Source organism: Leptosomus discolor, chromosome 10, assembly GCF_034619465.1.
Source record: "Leptosomus discolor isolate bLepDis1 chromosome 10, bLepDis1.hap2, whole genome shotgun sequence".
Classification (NCBI taxonomy): Eukaryota; Metazoa; Chordata; class Aves; order Leptosomiformes; family Leptosomidae; genus Leptosomus; species Leptosomus discolor.
In genome coordinates this window covers 10066674-10087682 of record NC_141400.1, presented here as the reverse complement: position 1 = coordinate 10087682, position 21009 = coordinate 10066674, and the positions used below count along the sequence as shown (strand labels likewise).

Sequence of the window (21009 nt, the reverse complement as noted above, 5' to 3'; positions counted from 1 at the left end):
TGGGTAAACTCTAGGCAAATCCTTGTCTGTGCCTCCGCTCCCCCTTCTAACAACCAGGATAATGACACCAGGTCTCTTATGAAGGAGATCCACGGTGTATGGATGACAAGCGTATGTAATCACAAGGCATTATTATTGCTTCCATAACCTTTTCTTGCAATGTTATCCTGTATAAAGGATGGTAGACAAAGGCTTCTATTCTAGTTTGCGTTGTCATGTTGGTACCTGTAGAAGCACTCTTGAACTTGGCTGGGCTATGGTAATTTGCCTGCTGCATAAGTCGTTCCTGGTGGTTGATCAAAAATCACTCCGTTTCCATCCCTGCTTTAAGGGAAAGCCCCAGTTTTACCCAGAATAGGATTTCCAGCAACTTGCCAGGAGTCTGAATGCTCAAGCTCACGTTCACAAGACAGAGCAGATACGTTGGTCCCATGCAACGTACTGCCCCACTTTACAGCGGAGAGGAGGGCAGAAGAATACTTGGACCTCCATGTCTTTGGGAAAGGCAGTAAACAACCTGCATAAGGGTGAGGCAGAGAGAAGCCTGACTGCTTCGCAGGTAGGCAGCGGGTGACACAGAGGGGAGGCAGGACGCCACCCAGACACCCACTCTGCGGGGTCCCAGCTGGTAAAGACACAGTCCCAATGTCAAAGCAGAAGTGATCACCCACTCAGGTCAATTATGTTACTCTGAACAGCAAATTGCTTGACCCTGGAAATCCAGGGAAGCATCAGAAAAATCACTGGGTTACATTGCTTTTTCCAGATTCCAGCCCCGGCCAAGACGACGTGCATCCAGCTGACTCTAAGGACAGGGAGGGGACACAGTGATATGTCCCTGCCACACTCCCAGCCTTCTGGGCCACAGCAATGCCCTGTCCTGATGTGTACAGATGTCTGCCCACACCTGCTCCTCGCCTATTCACCCTGCAGAAGTTACTGTTTTGCAGTTCTGCACAAATTCTGGGCTGGTAGGAATTTAGAAACCGGTCCAGCAAACACCACCCCCACGCCAGTTTGCCCAGCGGGGCTTATCCCACAGCAGCTCCTGGGTACCAGAGCACAGCCCTGCCAGCAGCACAGCACTGTGTGCTCTCAGGAGCTCTCAGGGTGCAGCCAAATCTGGCATGGATTTAAGTTTCTGCAGTTGGGGGAAAGGAGGAAGAAAAAGGAAAGGGTTGTTCCTCTAGGACATTGGCTAGCTGTTTAACAAAATTCAGATTTGGGATCACTTTGTGTTTCTGGATCTCTCCTCCACTCGCTGTGCTCAACGCTACGCGCAGTTCAGCACTCACGAGCTGCATACAACTGTTCAAGCACTTTGGGGGGAAGTTTGGTACAAAGCTTTAGGAGCACGAGGCCAAGCAGGAAGGGCCAGTTTAGACTGCAACTCTCCTGCCAAGTGAAATTTTAAAGGCATACGAATAGCCCTCGGATTCCTCAGGGACAGATGACTGAACAGCCCAGAGAGCCCTGGTCTGGTACAGCATTCATGCAGAGGGGTTCCTGCAGGCATCCAGCCACAGCTCACGCTGCTCACCCTGCGAGACATACCTGCAAGTTGCAATAACCTCCCTTCGCTAAGAAAAACCTTAGGGAATCTGATACTGTTATCAGCTTTCTTTTCGTTTGTTTTAAAGAAAAGGTATTTCCAGCTTAAGAGAGTTAAAAGCTGCAGATGCTTTACATAGCCCAGCAGTCTAGTGCATGGGATAATGAACATTTCTTCATGATACAGGATTTTCAAGAATGCCCAAGTCTCCAGTCAACATTCATATCAAAGGGGTAGCAATCCAAAAAATCCCTGGCTAAACAGGTCAGGGCCTGCCCACAGAAAATGCAAAAAGCTTTTTTTAAGGGAAGTACAAAGAGTAGCTACAAAGCTGGTGCCTCTCTGCAAGGTATACGAGTCACATACCCACACAGCGGGCCAGCGAGAAGAAACTCTAAGCTGATTAAATTAACCATCCCCAAAATGCTCCAGCAAGGCAGGGTTACCTGCACGGTACAGCGATTTTTGCTTTGATCTCCAGGAAATATCTATTTATTCAAAAGCCCGTTTGCTATAGCAACCACGGTTTATAGAAAGGGAGGGAGGGGGAACAGAACTCCCTGGTGCTTTGCTAGAAAAGTTGTACCACTACTAGCAGAGTCCTGCAGTTAAATACCTGGGGCCAAATGACATTTCAACTAATTTCCAGAAAACCCGGCAGACTTGATGCTGGAGCATCTCCACAGGCTCCTGCAAGAGGGATCCCGGGTTTCCTGCCCCGCTCCGTGGAGCAGCTGCTGCAGCGTGTTGTATTGTCTGGCGGAGATGCCCACTGTCCCCTGGGAGCACAGATCTCCCGGAGGAAAGTCCAAGTTCATCACTCTAAATAAGACCCTCCTCCCTGGTCATCTTATCATCCCTCTGTCTGTGAAAGGAGACATCCAGAAGCAGCAGAGATATTCAGAAGCAGGAGATCAAAAGTTCCTCCCTTCCTTTGAGGTTTCAGCCTTTTTCTGTTGTTTTGGAAGGGGGAAAAACACCCGAACCACCACATAGCCCTCAAGAGGGACATAACACACAAAGTCCGTTGTTTTTCTTTCCCACATACTAATAATTGTCAGCACAAATGCAGCACCATTGATTCCAAGCATTCAAAACCCATACCTCAGTCCCATTCCTCAGAACAAAATAGCTTTAAAAAGTTCGTTTTTAAAGTTGCATGTATATGGGGTGAGGGAGATTTGCCTTTGTGTTTCCAAGTCCTACATCGCACTTCAGGAAAAAAAAAAAAAAAAAAAAAGACTTTAAAATGTGGCCCAGCCACAAGGACTCAAAGCAGGCTTTTTTTTTTTTTTTTTCTTTAATAGCATGAGATTCTCAGCTTTCATTTAGTGCCCCCATTTCCAGCAGCTGGGATTTATGCAAAGGAACATCAAATGCCACAGGGCTTATAACAAAAATAAAATAAAATCATGAAAGCTCCCACCACTGCAGTTTTGCAAGCCTCCCTGGGCTGTTTTCAACCAGCACAAGACTGCTTGGCCTCTGCCATGAGCAAAGAAAAGAAGATGGAGGGGGAATGGAATAAGATAGTAACTGCTGGTGAGGGCACAGCATCTCAGCAGTGTATTTATATGCTGAAGAAGTTCATGCTGGATGCTGTCATCTCACCAGTTACATTCCTGGGGACTCACTGGGGTCCTCCAAGCCTTTGGTTCACAGCAGGCTTCTGCTCTGACCTGCGTGAGAACTGGGGTTCTCCTCCTTCAGCTTGATGTTGATCAGGTATAACAGCAAGAGGAATTTGCTGGTTTATGCTTCCATTTCAGTGTGATGGATTTCAAAGCAGCTGCTGCAGGATAAGCCACTTCCCTTTGCACAGAAACGTTTTTTACTCCATAAATATTGCATGACACCTTCTGGTTACTGAAGCGCAAAGCCAAACCCTGGCAGAGAGGAGCTATGGAGACCTAATGCAGCTCAGGGGGACAAGGAAGCTTCTGCAGGAGCAGCCACCACCACCAAAGGCCAGGTTTCCTCACATATTTTCCTTGTTAGTTCAAGAGTCAGAGAACAGTCAATAGACTGATTTAGCAAGAGCCCCTCTCGGCGCCGTTGGCTGAGACTGCTTGTGGCACAGATCGAGCCATAAATTATTCAGAACCAAAGAGCTCCTGCCATCCAGGAGGTTGTGCACGTCTAGACCCCTTGCCAGCCTGTCTGCGGGCTCCCACTCCTGCCCTTTTCCCACTTTGAACATTGTCTTACATGCTGGGATGCGAGGACAAGGAAACCACAGCAGATCACTGACCAGACACGTACCCACGGCAGTTTTACCCAAAGCCATAGCCACTTGAAGCCAAAAGACCAGTAGAGTTCATGCACCCATCATGCAAGGGGACCATTTGCAAATGGTCCAACAAAGTGCTGGCTAAAACAACCAGACAGACAGAAATGGGGATGGGCTAGGGACAAGACAATGAAAGTTGGTGTTTATATTTGGATGTAAATTTTCCCCAGAAGCGCTGGTGACCGAGAAGCAGAAGCTTTTGACTTTAGGGAAAACCTGGCAGCAACTAGAAGCCTTCCAGAAGTATAACAGCCTGGCTTATTTACTTCCCTCAAAGCCAGCAAAACACTAGAGCATTAGTAAGAACAGCCTGAGCAATGAAATCCAAATGCCACTCAAATAATTAAAGAAAGAGAATGATCCTCCTCCCAAAACAATGGACGGGGCTGTAACGTCTACCCTCACGGGAGAGCCTCATACAGGAGGCTCTTGTTCCAGTAGCTTCAAAGAGGCTGTTTAATTTTAGTAGGTCGGCAAGCATACGACATTACAAAGCACTTCTTGGACAAAGGCAGAGCAGAGGAGCTCTGCAATCCATTTTCCCTACAGGAAGGAAGGCAAAGCTTCCTATTGTGGGGAGGAGGTGGAAGGGGAAAGGGGAGAGGGCTGACATTTTAGAGAGAGCAAACAAGGCCAACGTATAAAATTCAGGCAGAACAGGCACAGAGAAGGGAAGTAAAGCCAGCAGAACATGGCGGAATATAAACTAGCCCCATCTCTCACTCAAGCTCAGTGTATTTTCAGTTTTGCCAAGGTTAGTTTTGCTGTAGTTGCAATCTGTAAAATCCTGAGTCCCCTCCTAGGAGAGATGTTTGCCTTGCACTTCCTTAGAAGGGTATATATTTACTTTGTTCTTTAATGTACCCAGGGCTCAGCATCATGATTAGTAGCCATCCAAATACCAAGTCTCTAGACAACCTGCAGCCCAGTTCCCTCGGAGCAAGAAGATGCACAGAGGGAAGTGCTCAGTGCTGGGTACCGCAGACCTCCGAGTAGAGTGTCACAGAGAAGCTGGGGCCTTTATAGATGGATTTTTAAATAAGAAGGGACACCGGTGCATGCTGACGTTGCAAAAAGGCGCTTGCTGAATAAGCAGACTTTGCCCAGTGAAACAGTCCCTTCTCCTGCATCGCTTAACCGAGGAATGAACTAGACACGGATGGTGTTATTCTGGCAACAGCCCTGTGGCTCAGCCTGCGCTCAGGCTTCAGCACAACAAGCAGGGACTGACGGCTCTGACAGCTCAGCTGACACAAGTGCAAGTCTCAAAAGCTGAGATCTCTCTTTTTAACTGTAGTAAGATCACCCTGGGAGGCCATGAAGGTATCTAAAGCATTCAAAAAGTAACAGAGCTGCTGAACCCTTTGGCACTCTCCTGACTTGCCAGTAGCTACAAGAAGGAGCAGATGAACTGGCCAAGACGACAGGTTTGAAAATCCTCATATCCACCTGATTTCCACTATCTTGACACAGGCACACCTGCACGGGGCAAGTACATAAGGGTTCATGCCCTCACTCTCTCCAGCCCCTGCACTATTCCCATGGCAGCATGTAGGAAGGTGCCTTTCACGCCCACCTTCCTCTGCTGCCAGGGACTCAAGGAAAATATCAGGTGGGGGTGTGGAAATTTATATACACACACCTGCTGGGCTAGGGGAAAGAGATGCAGGAAGCTGCTGCTCCAGCCGCAGCACAACTAGCCATTGCACTACCCCGCTGGGTTGCATTTCATGTCCCTGGGCCTCCACAGCTATGGGAAATGGAGCTCTTGCTATCAGCTGCCTCTGCATTACAGATCAAAAAACCCAGGGTTACCCTTTCATCTGATCTTTCAAAAGATCGGCTGCATGGGGAAGAGATGCTCTTATTGGTGCTGCATTTTCTACCTTCACAAACTCCAAATGCTGAAAAAATCCAATTCCAGTTTTCACTTTACAGTGAAGATCTCTTGATCTTCCCCGAGCTATTTATAAGCAGCTTTAGTTAGAAGATAGCTAGAAAGTGGGGGAAATCCAGGCACTGTTCATGCAGTGAGTAGAGCACAGCTTGTGAGTAATTTTTAACTCACGCTGATGCTTTAAGCTGCTCCAGAGGTTTTGCTTTGACATAAATTAGCCATTTCCTCTCTGCAAAGTGAGAAATGCCCAGCTGTACAGGTCACACAGCAATAGCCTCTTACCCAGAGCTTGCCATCCCAATAAAACGCTCCCAGCAGCTTGACGATGTGCCGGTGATCGCAGGTTGCCAGTATTTCAATCTCCACCATGTAATCCTCCAGTTCATCTTCGCTCTTTGTTTCAATGACTTTGGCAGCCGCTAAAGCACCAGTTTCCTTATTCTTAGCCTGCAAGACAAAACGAGCGTGAGTGCAAAGGCGAGAAGAGCCAGGAGCATACAGTACTTGCACAATTCCTGCTCCTCCAATTCACGCTCAGCTTGACTGGTACCAGCCACAACACAAGCACGGAAACTCGCAGATGCATTTCTGCCTCCTAAACCTGCCTGTAGCTTTGCAGAGAGGATGAAAGCTGTGTAAGAGCCAAAGCATCCTCCTTCCTCCCTCCGGTCTCTAATGCCCACACCACTTCCTATCACGGAGAAAAAGAGGCTTTTAGAAAAGGAGATGCATCCTATTGTTTGTAGCATGAAAAAGATGGAAGCAAGAAAACCTCAGAGTATTAGAGGCTCTCTGCTAGTAGCATTGGTGATAGCTCCATTTAAGAGAAGTCCTGAGTACACAGACAATCTGACCAAATTCACAGTACAGCTGTGAACCATCTCCACCCAGAACATCCCTACACTCCCCTTCCTCACCAGAACCCTCACCAGGGCGGTTTTCTGTAACTCATGGGGGAAACGTAGGGATCACCTCCTTAGCAGGTAAACCAAGAAGGGTGCATTTTGATTTCCCAAGACTGGCCGGCATTCCTGGTGTTGCATGTTAGTGAGCTCTTCAGATCACTGTAAGAAAAGTACTACATACGCTCTTCCAACTGCCCCCTCCATTTCATATAGTCCCTTTAACCATCTTATTCACCAAATGACTAGAAACCCACCAAAACCTCTTTGTCCTAGTGGCTGGAAAACTTTTGCTGACTTTCCCTCCCCATTCCTCACAACAACACAGGAGCGTACCCTTGGGTTACCAATTTGCTGACCTCCTTCCCCCCCAAACACCCTTTTCCAAGCAGCTCATGCTGCCTAGGAAGGGGTCACCGATAGCTGCACGGGTGCTGCTCTGCTTGTAGGTGCCACACACCAGCAAAGGGGTATTAATGCTGACTTGGAAGCATTTGCAGACATGTTTCTTATCACCCCACTCCTCTTGTGCCCCCATCCTGTGTGAGGAAAGAGGCAGCTGACAAAAGGCTTGGCTAAAGGCAAGCATCTGTAAGCAGGCACTGCCAGGAAAGCCTCAGAGCTGCTCCCACACAGGACTGTTTCAACATCACCCACCCAGCACTGTCCACTGGCTTCCCCCAAAACTGCCAGGGCAAGCTTGCATTTGCAATTGGAACTTTGCACAAATTGTTGCAAGAATTAGAAGTTTGCAACAAAATGCCAGAAGGGCGTTTGTGAGACAGCCTGCACACAGTGCTTCACTGTGAAATGGGTCACACGCTGGGAGAGGGGGCGAGACGGGAGCTGACAACTCAGGAGCTCCCCGCCATTCCCAGAAGCACATTGACTCAGCAGATCAAGGGACAGGATAAATCCCTATAGCTCACCCGCTCTGCTCCCCACCAATTCTGAAGAGCCCCCACACCATGATTCCAGTTCATTACCCATTTTCCTTCCAACTTACCCACTCTGGGCTGCCTCTTCCCTAGGGATGAAAGTCCCACTGTAGATGTTACCACCGGAGGAGCTGGGCAAACTCCAGTTGTGACCTTTCTTACTGCTTTGCAGTTTACATATCTGTGTTTGGAAAACTTACGCAGGAGCTTACAGGAGGATTAATTCCTAGAATAAACACCGCAAGCCCTGCTGAAGAGTTTTATATAGCCTAGGTGATAGTATAACCATGTACCAAGGAACAGGCTGGGGAGTGGGGGCAAGGAATAAGGGGAAAATCATAGAACGGAGGGAGGAAAATAAGGGACCCTTGCCACTCTGATGACTTTCGAAGACTTTCTGCATTCACACAAGTTGGCATGGACAGCTGTGTCTACCACAGGGGACAAATCCATTTCCACCTGGGCTCGCTGCCCAAACGCCAGACAGAAGCTCATGTTGGTTGTACAAGAAATTAGGGTGTTTTTTTTTTTTTTCCACTCAGGTTGGTGTGTTTCTTACCAAGTTGCTACCAGATGCCTAGAGGAGGGCACACAGAGAAGGGCAGGGGGAGATGCAGAGCACAGCAAGCACAGGGAAAAATGCAGCGCTTCCGAAACAGAGCAAGAAGTGCCCCACTGTGTTTGCTCTGCACTTACGGCGTTGGGAGAGGTCCAAGGAGGAGAAGTAAATATTGTGAGAAGAGGTGGGGCTTCCCTTGGAGGTCAGCCATCACACGCTTCCCACCGGCCAGGTCCCAGCTAGCTCAGCCCTTTCAGGATGCTGGGGCCCTGCAGGCACCTGAACAAAAAAACAGGAGCAGAATGTGCCCCAGACCCCCACTGCATCATCTCCCACGGAGAGGTCTAAACCAACCTGCCCTCACCCCCAAGCCTTGGGGGAGCCATGCTGCCACCTCTCATCCCCTCCCAGGCTCGCTAAGGCACGCAGGGGTGCTGGATGCCGAGCTGGAGGACGTGGTTTTGCAAACCAGGCTGCTAGCTGTGGGTGGGGGAGTGACTGCAGCCCACGCGTTCACTGGGGCAGCCTGACCTCATTCATCGTTACTCCTGTGACTAGCGGGTGAGCAACCCAGCAACTCCCAGTGATCGCTTCCTTTCTAGATAGGAGCCCATGTACACCCTGCCTGACATTCAGTCTTTAAAGACTTTAAAGAATTAGCTGCTGCCTTTCTCCACCACTTTGGACTGTCCCAAATGGAAGCATTTACCCAGCCATCTCCATTTCCTCATCCATTCTAGCAGGGGGCACAGCTCAGGGAGTGAGGGGATCTCATGAGCTGCATAAGGTGGGCTTCCACCCCAAAGGAAGAAGAGCACTGCTGTCGCACGTTCCCCCAGGCCAGCTGACACAGAGAGGTCACAGTGCCTGGTCACACCAGCTGAAACGAGACCAACACCTCCGAGGAGAAGTCAGCTCAGGACACCACGAACTCATGATGCAAGAACACGAGCTTTTGAAACAGCAGGCTCACGTGGGTAGGGATGCCAAGGGGATGGCGTAGGCATGAACCCTGTACTTTCCGCGGCCCTGCAATAATGTCACCGCTACAACTGAGTGCGCTCACGGCACTTCCCAGAAGGGAACAAAATGCCCTACAGCCCTGTGGGATGGCAGAAGCAGCTGAAGTAGGAAGGGGACTCGAGACCATCGGGTCAGTAGGAGATTCTGGAAAATGAAGTCTCCTTCAGCGTGGCCCACTGCAGCGTGGAGAGGAGGCTGGTTGCCCCACATAGCTGCCTTTGAGAGGACCAACACTCATACAAGCTGGACAGCTGATCCCCTCCCGAGTTGCCCATGGCCTCACTGAGCCCAAACCCAGTCTGTAGTGTTTCTACCATACCAGATGGAGGAAGATGCACACTGGCTGGTGTGGGCACTTCTGAACTGAGCTCAGCAAGTCACATTTGTCCTCGCAAGAGCTTTGGAAATCCAAGGAGCTTCCGCCCATATCTTCATCTTCCCTTTTTCTCTGCTTGTCCTCCAGCCCTGACACCAGGCTACAGCCACGTTCCCCGGGGCCTCCCTGGGAATGGCAGCTGCCTGCCATCAGGCAGACAGACGGCTGCATCACAGCCCCTTGCAGCAGCCAGCCAGCTCCAAAAGCTGCTCACAGCAAGCCAGATTTGTACAGGCAGTACCAGATTTTGGCCAAGTATGCTGGGCGGTCTCTCTGCAACTCACGTCGGGCAATTTCCTTCAGCTTTCCTGTTGGTATTTTCCTGCACACAACGTATTATGACAGCAATGTTCTTCCAGGAAGGTTTGTTTGGATCCTAATTAGACCCAATGTATACGTTGCCATCGCTGAGTGCTGGTTTCAGACATCCCAGGCATGAGATTATGCTTTAGGGTTTAAAGCCCTTTCCTGATTTCTGCTTATCTTTGTGCAAGAGACCAGAATCTGCCCCGAGACATTAGCACAAAGCTAAACACAGCCCACTCTGACCTCAAAGAGCCAAGCTAGCAATTAGGCAGAAGGAACCAGCATCTCCAAGTCTGTGACCTGCAGGCCTCAACAATACCTCTCATAGCAAGGGGACACACAGCGCCAGGCTGAGAAGAGGCAGCAGCTGCTGCTTGCTCACCAAGAACTGCAGGATGGAAGAAAAGGGTTGCTACCAGCCTCTTTGCAATCTCACCTTTACCTTCAGCTTCACTGGGGGTCATGCCCTTGTCTTGCAGCAAGGGAAATGAAAATTTCTGTCATGTAGTTTTGTTTGTCTTTACATCCCAAAGAAAGGAAGAGACACTGACATGTCAGAAAGTAGAAAAACAGGAACTAGAAAGCACCCTAGGATGACTACCCAACAGTGACTTTGTTAGACAGCCACATCATTTGGAATGAAACCCTGCAAAATCTAAAATCTTCTGCAAACCCCAGCCTAATTACAGGGTCTCCAACCCAGCAAAAGTCCACGTAGAGAAAGCAGAGATAGGGGAAGAGCTTCTGTTCCCAGGTAAAACACCCCTAAATGTGCAGGCTTTGAAAAATTCATGGTGTTTCTATTTTTTCCAGTGAAATTTGGGGACAGAAGTGAAATAACCACCCAGATGGTAAGATCCCAAGAAGAGAAGCTGTTTGATGCCAGTTTACAGCCTATGGCTGGTCAGTCAAAAGCATGCATCCAGTTCCATCTTTTAGCTCCTCCACTCCTGGACATTTTAATGCCACAGATAGATAATTTGTCCCTGGAGTGCTAATTAGCACCAGAAAAACAGAGCAGACAGCTGCCAGCATAGTGCCTAGGATGTGCTGCCGAACTATCATTAGATTCATTACCGTCTTGGCATTTAAAAACCTGAAAAGCCCCCATGGCCACTATCAGCCTCTGTACAAATCAACGCACCACACAGACCACAGCCGACAGGTCTGTGCAGAAACAGGAATGGAACATGTATTCCACAAAAGAAAACATATCAAATAAAAGTTATCCAGTAAACCACTTCCAGAAAGCCAAGCCAGGAGCCAAGCAGGATACAAAGCAAAGGACTTTGCTAGAGTTCTCTGGAGCAAGATGGGCCCTGGTCACAGTACTGCCACACTGGGAACACCAGGGAATAGGGGATGAGTAGGATTACTCCTAGAAGGCAGAGGTATAGAGAAACTAGTGCACAGCTTATTGATTTAAGGGGTGAGAGATGCCTGTTCAGGTGACAGAAGAGGCTGTTTGGCCTTCGCCTGTGACTCACCCTCTGAGCTATTGTGAAATCCAGATTGTGACAAACACAGGAACTATTTTAAGCCTTTAAAGAACACATTACCGGAAGGCTGGATTGTTCGGTCCTTCCTTGGGCAGGACTGCCACCAAAGACACAACCAGTTTCTAGGTGAGGCAGAGGAAAACCCTGCATGAACTCTCACTCACTAGTAGAAAGAAGAGAGCTAACACCAAGAGCGCCCCAACCACTTCATCTAGGCTTGCTTGCCCACAGTATCTTCAAAGCCAAGGGATGATCCTTTTTAAGCTGGTCTGCCATATCGTGCCACCATAGTTTTGCTGTGATCTACTCTTCCAATCCTTGTAAGCTTTCTCTCTGTGCCAGGAGAGCTGATGCTTCAGATAATGCAGAGTTAGAGAACCAGGAGTAAGAAGCCTGCTGCTTTCAGTGAATGCTGTATTTGGGGGTTGATAGTTCTGACTTCCCCCTCCCATCCACCATGCACCATACTCCTGTTGTGCGTCTTTGTACGCAAGCAACTCCTCACTTACATATTTCTCAGGGATTACATAATGATTAATTGCCTTCCAATGAACTTTGCCTGAGCTGTCTGCATCAATAAACAAACACAGAATAGACAGGCTTGAGTCAGCACTCGTATTATTGTCAAATAATAAATGGGAGCAGAAATGAGTTCCATGCCCAACAAGCCCCCTAGAGCCACTTCAGTTTGTCACATAAATCATAGAATTGTAGAATGGTTTGAGTTGGAAGGGATCTGCCATGGGCAGGGACACCTTCCACTAGACCAGGTTGCTCCCAGCCCCATCCAGCCTGGCCTTGAGCACTGCCAGGGAGGGGGCAGCCACAGCTGCTCTGGGCAGCCTGTGCCAGTGTCTCACCACCCTCACAGTGAAGAACTTCTTCCCAATATCTAATCTAAATCTCCCTTCTTTCAGTTTGAAATTGTTACCCCTCATCCTATCACTACCCTCCCTGATCAAGAGTCCCTCCCCACCTTTCCTGCAGCCCCCTTTAAGTGCTGGAAGGCCGCTAGAAGGTCTCCTCAGAGCCTTCTCTTCTCCAGGCTGAACACCCCTAACTCAGCCTGTCCTCACAGCAGAGGTGCTCCAGCCCCCTGAGCATCTTCATGACCCTCCTCTGGACCTGCTTGAGCAGCTTGATGCAGGCCAGGATGCCATTGCCTTTCTGGGCTGTGAGTGCCCATTGCTGGGTCATATTCAGTGTTTCACCCACCAGCAACCCCAGGTCCTTCTCCGCAGGGCTGCTCTCGATCCGCTCATCCCCCAGCCTGTGTCTGTGCTTGGGATTGCCCCAACCCAGGGGCAGGACCTTGCACTTGGCCTTGTTGAACTGCATGAGGTTCACACAGGCCCACCTCCCCAGCCTGCCAAGGTCCCTCTGGATCGCCTCCCTTCCCTCCAGCGCGTCGACCGCGCCACACAGCTTGGTGTCGTTGGCAAACTTGCTGAGGGTGCACTCAATGAAACTCAATGAGCTCAAATGAAGCCTGTTTTGAGTTGAGGTTTTTTTGGGAAATGCTGAATTCAGCCCTTGGTACCACTCAGCAGAGCTGTTAGCGACAAACCGGCACGGCCGCAGCAGTAAGGCTGGCAGAGCCCTGGTCTAGCCACCCCCCGTGCACACAGCAGCCCCCGGGCGCCAGGTCAGGCAGGGCCCCGACCGGGCTGCACCAGCACTGCTGCTCTGGCAGCTGTGGCAACACTTCTGCAAGTGCTAGGGGAAGGGGAAGTGGCTTGCAAAACAAGTCGAAAAACGTTAGTTAAAAAAAAATAAAAATGCAGAAACGCCTTCCTCTGGTTTTACAAGCTAGATGCAAGGAAAAGTAACATCACCAAAGCGCTCACGCTATGCCCAAGGACCTGTTTTCTATGTAGAGGTGACAAAAAAAAAATAGTGTGACCAAAGCATGGCATATACACCTTCTCTTGCCTTAAAAGCTCAGCAATAGCCCAGCAGGAAGAGGTGCGAGATAACAAGCGCACACAGCAGCATGTTAGTCAAGGAGCAGAAAAGCTCCATGCAGTGCTTCAGAAGAAGAGGCTTCTTTGCTGATACACCCCACTATAACCCACCTACAGAAACTGAGTGGACCTCACGGTCCTGATGTGAATGAGAACTAAACAAATACACACGCAAGGTTTGAAGAGAGGAAAGATCCACATGGATCCAACACCTTCAGCCTACACAGGCCTATAACTTGGAAGCACGAAACATCCTTCAAATCACTGGTCCCCTGGAAGAGCCAGTGCTCCAAGTGAAGCAATCCTGCCCTGGTCTTCATTCAGTCAATGCCACAACATTGGAAAAAAAAAAAAATTAAAACGGGGAAAAAAAAAAAATAATCCATGCAACCACTTCTAAGTTCCCTAGCAACTTTCTGCAACAAATTTGGTACATAGAGAGCGAAGGCGTGAGCAGTGGGCTGAATGGCCCCAGGGAACAGGGCTGAGACAGGCGGTGGTAGCATGCATGTCTGTGTCCGTCAGCCCTTTCACATTGTGCTAGAAAAGCATCAGAAAAGCAAGGCCTGGTAGAAGAATAAAAAAACTGATCAGACCTTTGCTCTCTCCACAGCACAAGCGCGCCCGGGGAGGACACCCCAGCAGCACGCCTGCGCTTGCCTGCGATTGTTGAGAGAGAAATGCCGGGCAGGCAGCAACTCAACGATGCCAACAGATGCAAGCACTGAGGTCCACCAACATCGGCTGGCTTGGCTGGGGCACAACTTCCTTCACTGTCCCTCCTGCCTACTGAAATACCACACAAACATTTTGGTTGGCTAAATGAGGACGTAAGCCATAAGGACACGAGCACAGGTAGGTGTCAGGGAATTGCTCAAGAAGGAAAAACGTCAGGAAGGTTTCCACATGCTGGATGGGAAGAGAATTCTGTTTTGAAGAGCAGGGGGGTGGAAGTGAGGTGTTTTTCTACAGCCAAGAGACAGGAGTCAGTCAATCCAACTCCAGCAGCACCAGTGCCATCGCTCTGCTCTTCACAAGGGGCACACTGCCCCTTCCAACCCTGCATCCCTGAGGCAGCACATACAGATAGCACTCCCGAATGCAACTGCATTCTCCTTTCTTCAATGGGAGCAAAGCAGCTCTGGCAACTGGATGCCGCTCAGGGCCAGCCACTGAACCAGATGGGCTATGCTGAGCAAGGCAGCAGTTCACCCTGCCTGTGATTTGCAGTGACCAACCCTGGCATGTCCCCAGCATACACTGCTCCCCGTGCCTTCAAGAGTACCTATTACTTCATTATTTTATAGACTATTTAAGCGACTTTACTCTTCATAGCAGAATTCCTTTTCCGTCAGGATTTCAGGCTGAGCAAGGCGGGCAGTGCTGGCGGACGGTAGGGCAGCACAGCCATCTGCTGCAGGTGGGCAGCATCCCACGGGGACCCATGACCACACACACAGTGTGGCAGTGAGGGTGGGTTTGACCTGAGACTCATGAGGAGAGCCCCAGATTTACAGACAGCAGCACCCCAAGGATGAGAAAAGGAACCTTTTTTTTTTTTTGGAAACTGCACACTCAAGAAAAAAAAATTTTAAAAAATTACAAGATGTGCTGGGCAGGGATTTTTCTAAGGAACAACGATTGCCACGTGCTTGAGGGTGAAAGGCTCAAAGCCTTCATCTAAGCTTTCTCTTCCATGCAGCTGCCCACAGCTCCCACTGTCAGCAGCATTGCCAAGCTCTGGGCCATGACACTGAAGTCATTATCAAAATATTTAGGCCATGGAGAGCTAACCCTCTCCCCTGCCACACAGATACAACCCCGTGGCTCCACAGAGTGCAGGACAAGCTTCACTTGGACTTCAGCAGGGATGAAGCATCACACGTTTCAGTGAGTTTAAAGTGAACATCAAGTTTAAAGTTCAACCACGTTTAACATTGTTGGGACTCTGCTCTGTAAGTAAAGGAGTGCTGTCTTCCCATTCCTCTTCTCTCCCCAGCTGAAACATTTTAAGAAAACCCTTCAGCTATTCTAAGGGACAAGGCCATGATTTAACCTTACTATTGTTTTTTAGATTTTTTTTGTGGCCAGTTACAATCGACTTGAGCTTCCACCCCCTCTTTTTTTTTTTCTTCCTCTTTTTTAATTTTTTTTTAAACTAACCCAGCAGATTAGCATCTCTCCATGACACCCTTTCCAGGAATTACATGTTAAATCCCTCATGAATCAAACCGACAAGAGCTGAGCCTAAGCCACTTGAGCCAACTCACCGAAACCCAGAGCAGTGTAGGTTCGGCTGGTGAGCAGAGAGAGGTCTGCAAGTGACAGGGATGGTCTCGTGCCTTTAAACAGGCCCATCGCCATGAAAGCCAGGCTCATAAGGCAGCTGCACAACATTTAACAATTAGTCTTTTATTACCCAAATTTCAAAACAGAGCATTTATAGTCTGTAGTGTGTACAGCACTAATACCACCATAATCAGATAACCCAAATTCAGCTTTTTAAGCCGTATCTTAAGAAGAAAGAACAACAACATAAAAGGCAGGCTACGAGTTGCTGTGGCACGAGGCTCAGCATTATCTCTCTGGGAGCTGGCATGAAGAGCCATTTGAAGGCGAGTTCAAGTGAACAAACCCCTTTTTGGCTGCGCTGGGGGCTGCAGGCAGCCCACGCTCCCGCAGGGGACAGCCTGTCCCCACCCTCTGAGGAGAAAGCCTTATCAGGGAGCCAGTGTCCCCATCAGCACACGCTGGGAAGGGGAGATAGTGCTTCACAAGAGGCATGAGCACAGCAAAACAATCCCACAATGAGAAAGGCAGCAAGTACCAGGGCTTCTTCCAGCAGAGCCCACGCTTTTGTAAGATCCAGTCCATCCCCTGCTAGCTTGTGAATTCTCAATGCCCAGAAGAGCCCTTGTGTATCTGTTCCCACTGACATTAACGCAACTACCTGTGACAGTAAATACTGCACCAGCTAATGGGTTTTGCAGGACTGAGATGTGATTCAGCGGTTCCAAGCACCCAGCCCACAGCAGCCTGCACTGCTGGCTTCGCTCTGAGCATCTGCACGGCTTTGCTTTGGCAAAGCAGCTCATAGGGGTGCTGCTACCACCTCTCCCTCCCTGCACACGCAAACAGATGTTGACTTTGAATGAATAAAGCCACAGCCATATATTTTATGAATTGCATCTTAGGTGTTTTTGAAGAAAAATAACTGCCTTTTTTTAAGGCTGTTCTAAAAGGGTCTGAGTTAGGAACTTGTATTTTTTAGGCCCACAACCCTAGAGGTACCGCAGACTTCCCAGGCTAGAACAGACTGATCACAGCTCCCAACTGCTGGCCTAATGACTGATTTAAGATCACTAATTTGGGGGCCTTTGGATGAGGTGGGTAACAATGCATATTTGGCATGCAGTGCATTGCCATCTATGGGCTGCTATCACTTCCTTATCACACCCACCAGACCTACCAAAACTAAGACATTAATAGAATGAGAGCTAGAAAGAAACAGTTTCTCCCCACCCCCTCCCTACTTTTCAGCTTCATTACCCTCTGCAACGTGTTTTCAGTTTCCTCATACAATCCAGCCCTCTTTTGCTGAAAAAAGTCTTTGTATAAAAATAGGGAAATCCCAGTAGTTTCCACTGGCTGCAGGTTTATTAAGGTCTGCTGTATACATTTCGCGCTCCACGATAGATTACATGATTTTTAATTAATACGTATTTAAATCAAGCCTGTCCTACTTTTGTGAACACTGTGTCAAACCAGTTCAAGTTTGCTCAGCTGAGCACACGGGGAGTCCAAGACACAGCTCCCTGACAGAGCTCCTCTGGGCAGTAATACTCCCCAATAAAACCATTACCCAGCCAAGCCCTCCTTCCTCCTGCTCAAACCTGGTCTCATAAAACCAAAACCAACGAAAACAAGAGCATTTTTTCTTCTGTCCACATCTAAATTCCTCCCAGATCAGACTCTCCAGTGTACAAATCCTGTCCTTTTGCACTGCTCAGGGACGACAGGCTCTTCAGAGCCATAGGGTGCGTAGGGCAGGATGCAGGCACAGGCGGATTATATCACCTCCCCACGCTTCCGTGTGTAGAAAAGGGGCGGAAGACGGGCAGGAACCTCATTCAAACATCCTGAACTCTCATGGCCATACAAACACTCAGACTTGCTCTAAACGATCGCTTTTGTGCGAAGAGCAAACGGACTTTCTAGTGACTTCAAGAGAAGGATTAAAATTGTTCATCGTGCCTTGGCCACCTACGTTCTCCTCGCGCACAAGCAGCCTGCTTTGTTTGTTTGGGGCTTTTTTGGCAGCTGAGCAGAACAAGAGGGCAAGCCTCTTCTTTCACGTCTCCGTCCTATATGCAACACCACCTAGGGTGGTGCTCCAGATATAGAAAGACAAAGGAAGACAACATGCAAGTTAAATCTTAGCATGGCAGGAAACTACATCTCTGCAATAATGCTACTGGCTATTATCTAAAATAAGGCTTCATAGTACACGGCACCCAAATAATCTGGGATTCTTAAACAAATAAACAAAATCTTGCACGAGAACTCTTCCAAAACCAGCCATGTCCATTCACCAACTAGGAAGGGGAATAGACGCAGGAGAGATCAAAGATGACGGAGAATTAAAACTTCACTAAGAAAGAACAAAATAGCCCTTTGATTTCTGTCACAACGTGAATCCCCACCCCCGATCAACCATGTTAAAACATCACAAAAGCAGACTGTTGCCTGAATATACTAGTTATAGACAGAGTGAACTTCTGGTTATAAACACATGGTCTTCACTGTGTCATTTACTATAACCCACATTCTCATTTGGGTCAAAATGAGATGGAAATAGTTGGAGATGAGGAGATGTTATTACCCGACAGGCTGACAGCCTACAGTACATAAAGTTACTCTGATAATTTTGTTATTGGTGTGAGGCTGGAGTTAATAGCAGAGGCATTAAGACATGACAACACACTTAAAAACCAAACCAGACACTTAGAAAGTAGCTTTATTCTGAAAGTTATCTACTTTGGATATATTATACGTGTTTAAAATAGAAAGGATTTAAATTGGTTATTCTTCTAAGTTTTCATTTGTCTCAAGCCTATTAACTTTTACAATATTTACCTCTTTCCTATCATTGCATGAGAAACCTAAGCAAATATAATCAAATAATTATCCAGGAGAAGAGCAAATGTTGCTATATACAAATGGGTTTCCAATGCACAACACCAAGAAAACTGGTAACAGAAGCATCAATTACTACTGGTGCTATTTTCAAAAGGACAAACCTATTACGGATTTAAATATGATCTTTAAGAATTGGATTTTATTGGGAGATGGGATCCTTCACCGAAGACTTCCACTCAATGGATACTTAGCTCCCAGATTTTTTAGAGAGTTTCCATCAAATAACATGATAGAGACAACAAATAAATACAACAAATCCCAGGACACTGTAGCAAAACACCCCTGTCCTGACCTGCAACCAACCAGCTCCCTTCTTGGCATTCTCTTTAGTCACTACTTACTTCTCAATTCTGAAAAGGCACTACCTTCTTAAACGATCTAAGGAGACCATCAAAAACCAGCTGCCCCACAGCTAATTCACAACCCCAGTTCCAAATTACATATGTTAACACAGGTTTCCCAGGGAGGACGGATCCCCAACCTGCTCCTCCTGCCAGCCCCAACCAAAAGCTTCCTCTCTCAACTGCTTCACGGGAGACCAAAGTATTTCAGAGCCGGTAACAGCGAGAACACTGTTGCTTTAGAGAGCAAAGTACAGCGAGTCCCTGGCCTTTAAACCCCCATCCTTTAACATAAGGGTTACGCACTCATAGCACTGGACATGTCCCCACTCAAGGCGCTGTCTCCTCGCCTCACTCCAAGCTTCCTGCCGGCGAGGACCACAGGAATACAAATAATGTCACCCCTGGAGGCTCGCAAAACTTGGAGGCAGCCCCGAGACTGCTGACTTCCAAGAAATCTCCCTCCATTCATTGCACCGACAGGCTTGGCAAGGAACACCTCGTCGCCTTACAAAAGCATCGCTCTAAAAACAGGCGATTTAACGGGAAAAAAAAACCAAAGCAAAACAAACCCAAAGCAAGCTGCTCTCCCTCCCTTCCCCTGCCCCAAGCAAAGCAGCGCGCTCCCACACCCCCAGCTGCCTTCGCCCCCCGTCCCGCTCCCTCCCAGCGCCTCACGGGATGCGCGGAGCCGGCCCAGGTCCCGCACGGGTGCTCTCTGCCCCGCAGCACCGCGGACGCCTCCCAGGTCCGCTGAGCAAGCGGGGAGCCCGCAACCGAGCCCTCAAACCGCAGGAGGAGCCACCGCCACCCCCGCGGGGCCGCAGGCGCTTCGCCCCCCGCCCGGGACGGGAGCTCCCCCCCCCCCCCCCCCCTCCGCCGCGCACCCACCTTGTAGACCTTGCCGAAGGCGCCGTCGCCCAGCTCCCCCACCACCTCCCACACCTCGCCGGGGTCCAGGTCGCGGCGGACGTGCTCGTACTCCTTGGACCGCCGCTTCTCGAAGGTTGAGAGGCGCAGGATGCGGCGGAAATTGGCGAAAGCCATGCCGGAGCGGGCGGCGCGGGGCTGCCGGGGAGCGGCCGGGAGCGGAGCGGAGCGGAGCGGAGCGGCGGGCGGGCGCCTCCCGCGCCCTGCCCCGGGGGAGGACGGAGCCGCTGCGCGCCCGGGGGAGCGGCCAGGCGGGAGCGCGGAGCGGGGAGCGGAGCCGCCTCCAGCCGCGCACATGGAGCCGGCGCCGCTCCACCTGCTGGCCTGGCTGCCGCCGCTCCGCGCCATTGGCCGGCGGCCGCCTTCCGCCCGCCCCGCCCCGCCCGGCCCGGCCCGGCCCGGTTCGGCACGGCACGGCACGGCTGGGTCCGGCACGGCTTGGCAGGGCTTGGCCCGACAGGGCTTGGCCCTGCACGGCACGGCACGGCCCAGCCCGGCCCGGCCCAGCTTGACCCTGCACGGCATGGCTCGGCACAGCCCGGCTCGGCGGGGCACGGCTCGGCCCGGTGCAACCTGGTACGGCACAGCCCGGCTGGGTTCGGCCCCGCCGGCAAGCCGCGCCCCGCAGCGAGGCAGAAGTCGCGTCTGTAGCGGCGGCGGGGGCTGGGGCAGGTGGTCTTCAAGGCCCCTTCCCACCCAAACCGCCCTGTGGTCCCGCGCTCTCACCGCCAGCCCCCCAGCACGGCAAGGAGGAGGCCGGGGCACCGGAGGGCGATGCTAAACACCAGTAACACCGAATTGCTGCCGGGAAGGGTCCGGGGCTCCTCAGCGGCTGCTGTCCGGGCCCTGCTCAGCCCGGCGGGCCGGCAGGGCTGCGCTGCCGGGGCCGAGCGCAGGGACATGGCTCCGAGCGCTGAAACGACACCCCGAACTGCCCGGGCCGCAGGGGGACGTTTCCCACTTCCCCCGGTTCATCTCCTGTGAAAACAGCCAAACACGAGCATCCTGAAAACTCCCAGCAGCAGGAACCCGAGTGCATCAGCACCGCGGGCACCCGCCACGAGTCTGTTTTAGAGAAGACGGGACCCAACCGGTGCCAAGTGTGAAGGTTTCGTATCCTCTCCCTGGCCAAACTTCGAATCCTCTGACAAACCGACTTGAAATCAAGTATTAAATGGGGACATCTAGGGGAAACACCCGACGGTGCAGCCACTGCTTTTAACAGAGGCCTTG

The 21009-nt window shown here is 50.2% G+C and overlaps 1 protein-coding gene across 1 annotated transcript in view; it reads right to left on the bottom strand.

The window, feature by feature from the left end:
• The window catches only part of STK10 (serine/threonine kinase 10), a 49628-nt gene extending 29735 nt beyond the window's left edge, over window positions 1–19893 (bottom strand). The window contains exons 1-2 of the mRNA XM_086470923.1: window positions 19738–19893; window positions 6022–6186 (exon numbers count right to left, since the gene is read on the bottom strand). Coding sequence (XP_086327049.1) covers window positions 6022–6186; window positions 19738–19893 — 321 coding nt within the window. The remainder of the gene's footprint in view (window positions 1–6021; window positions 6187–19737) is intronic.
• Window positions 19894–21009: the final 1116 nt, after the last annotated feature.